Source organism: Papilio polytes, unplaced genomic scaffold, assembly GCF_000836215.1.
Source record: "Papilio polytes unplaced genomic scaffold, Ppol_1.0 DF821999.1, whole genome shotgun sequence".
Lineage (NCBI taxonomy): Eukaryota > Metazoa > Arthropoda > Insecta > Lepidoptera > Papilionidae > Papilio > Papilio polytes.
Window position 1 is genome coordinate 1 of NW_013527205.1, and position 1,456 is coordinate 1,456.

The 1,456-nt window shown below is 38.1% G+C and overlaps 1 protein-coding gene across 1 annotated transcript; it reads left to right on the top strand.

Annotated features, from left to right (window-relative positions):
* Window positions 1-102: 102 nt before the first annotated feature.
* LOC106107507 (DNA repair protein RAD52 homolog) lies at window positions 103-1,451 on the top strand (the record flags this gene model as incomplete). The annotated part of the gene is made up of 4 exons (XM_013288383.1): window positions 103-494; window positions 702-840; window positions 920-1,071; window positions 1,158-1,451. Coding segments are annotated over exons 1-4 (633 nt in total), but the record flags the coding sequence as incomplete, so codon positions are not given.
* Window positions 1,452-1,456: the final 5 nt, after the last annotated feature.

A 1,456-nucleotide genomic window follows, 5' to 3' on the forward strand; every position in this document is an offset into this window, starting at 1 on the left:
TCACAGGTGATTGTAACTAGTGACGTGAAATAACGCTCACGTCTACTTTGCATCAATCTGACGGATCTATGGTTATTGAAAACGTTCTTCCTGTTTCACAAAATATGTTAAAAAGATCTTTGAAGGTTTAAAAGACAAGTGAAAACAAGACATTAACATAAATCGGTGCATCATTTAAATCAGTGCTTTAAATTATTTTTACCTTGCAGAAACGCAAAATTCAACAATCGTTAACGAAATGTCAAAGCTTCTATAAGTTTTGGTTACCGCGCAAAATGTCAATACTTGTTTTGTTCAGTTTATTTTGCGAAATGGAGATTTATTTGTTAATTGATTGTTAAAATTGTCGAGTTCTTATTTTAGTAATTGTGTTAAGGAAGTAGCGGCTGCGTCAATTGTTTAATGAATTCTTAATAAAAGTGAATATACTTTGCTGCATAATAAAGATGCAGCGAAAACCAGGCTTCCCCGTGGCCAATTGCAGCATTAAAATGGTAATGAAGATTTTGTTATGTTTTTTATGAGACTTAGACAAAGTCATGTTTTTTTTTTTAATGTTTTTTGTAGTAGTTACAAGGTACATAGTAGTTTAAATAAATTTTGTATTTGCTTAATCACAAAAATTTCCTCTTAGTATTGTTTATTTACTTTTGCTAAATCTACAAGTTTGTAAAAGAACTTTTGTATATTTCTTGCAACAGCCAGATGTGAGTACTCCAGAGATATGTACAGCAGAGGAAGAATGGGAACCTCCACAGCGACGACAGCAGCTAATCAACTTTGGACACTCACAGTGGGGCTTCAATAACTGGAGCTGGTCTGTCAGCAAGCAGGATCTTGGTATGCAATCAATAGTCAAGCTGTGATTGTTGATTTTTGCAATAATGACAATGTTTTACAATGTCTTATTTAATTTTAGATTTTGTGGACTGTGTGGGAAACAAGTGTACTGCTGGTGTGGCTGCGTTTGTGTCAGTTACAGTAAAGAGCTTTGACATACACAGGGAGAATGTTGGCTATGCCACTGCACTCGGACCCAACAAGGGCTCTGCTATACATAGAGCCAGGAAGGTAATGACATTCAAGTCATTTGGACATTGGATTTATGTCTAAAAATTATTGCACCATTTTTTAATAAGTTTTGTAATAACTTTCAGTGTGCGGTAACAAATGCACTGCGTGAGACTCTGCTAAGTTTTGGTGGGACTGTAGCCGCTGAGCTGATGGAGCTTCTAGACACAAACAAAGTGGAAGCCGCCCCACCTCCACCCGAACCGCTTATAGAGAACAACCAGAACATTGCCAACAAGCAGGAACCCAAAAACAGTCCCCTTAATAAAAATATACGAAAGGAATCTTTGGACAGCAGCTCTTCAGTTAACCGGCCTTCAGTGCCCCCCGCAATAAAGAACGCGGTGCTGACTCCCGCGCCTCCCGTCGCCAAAGCGCACCCCAT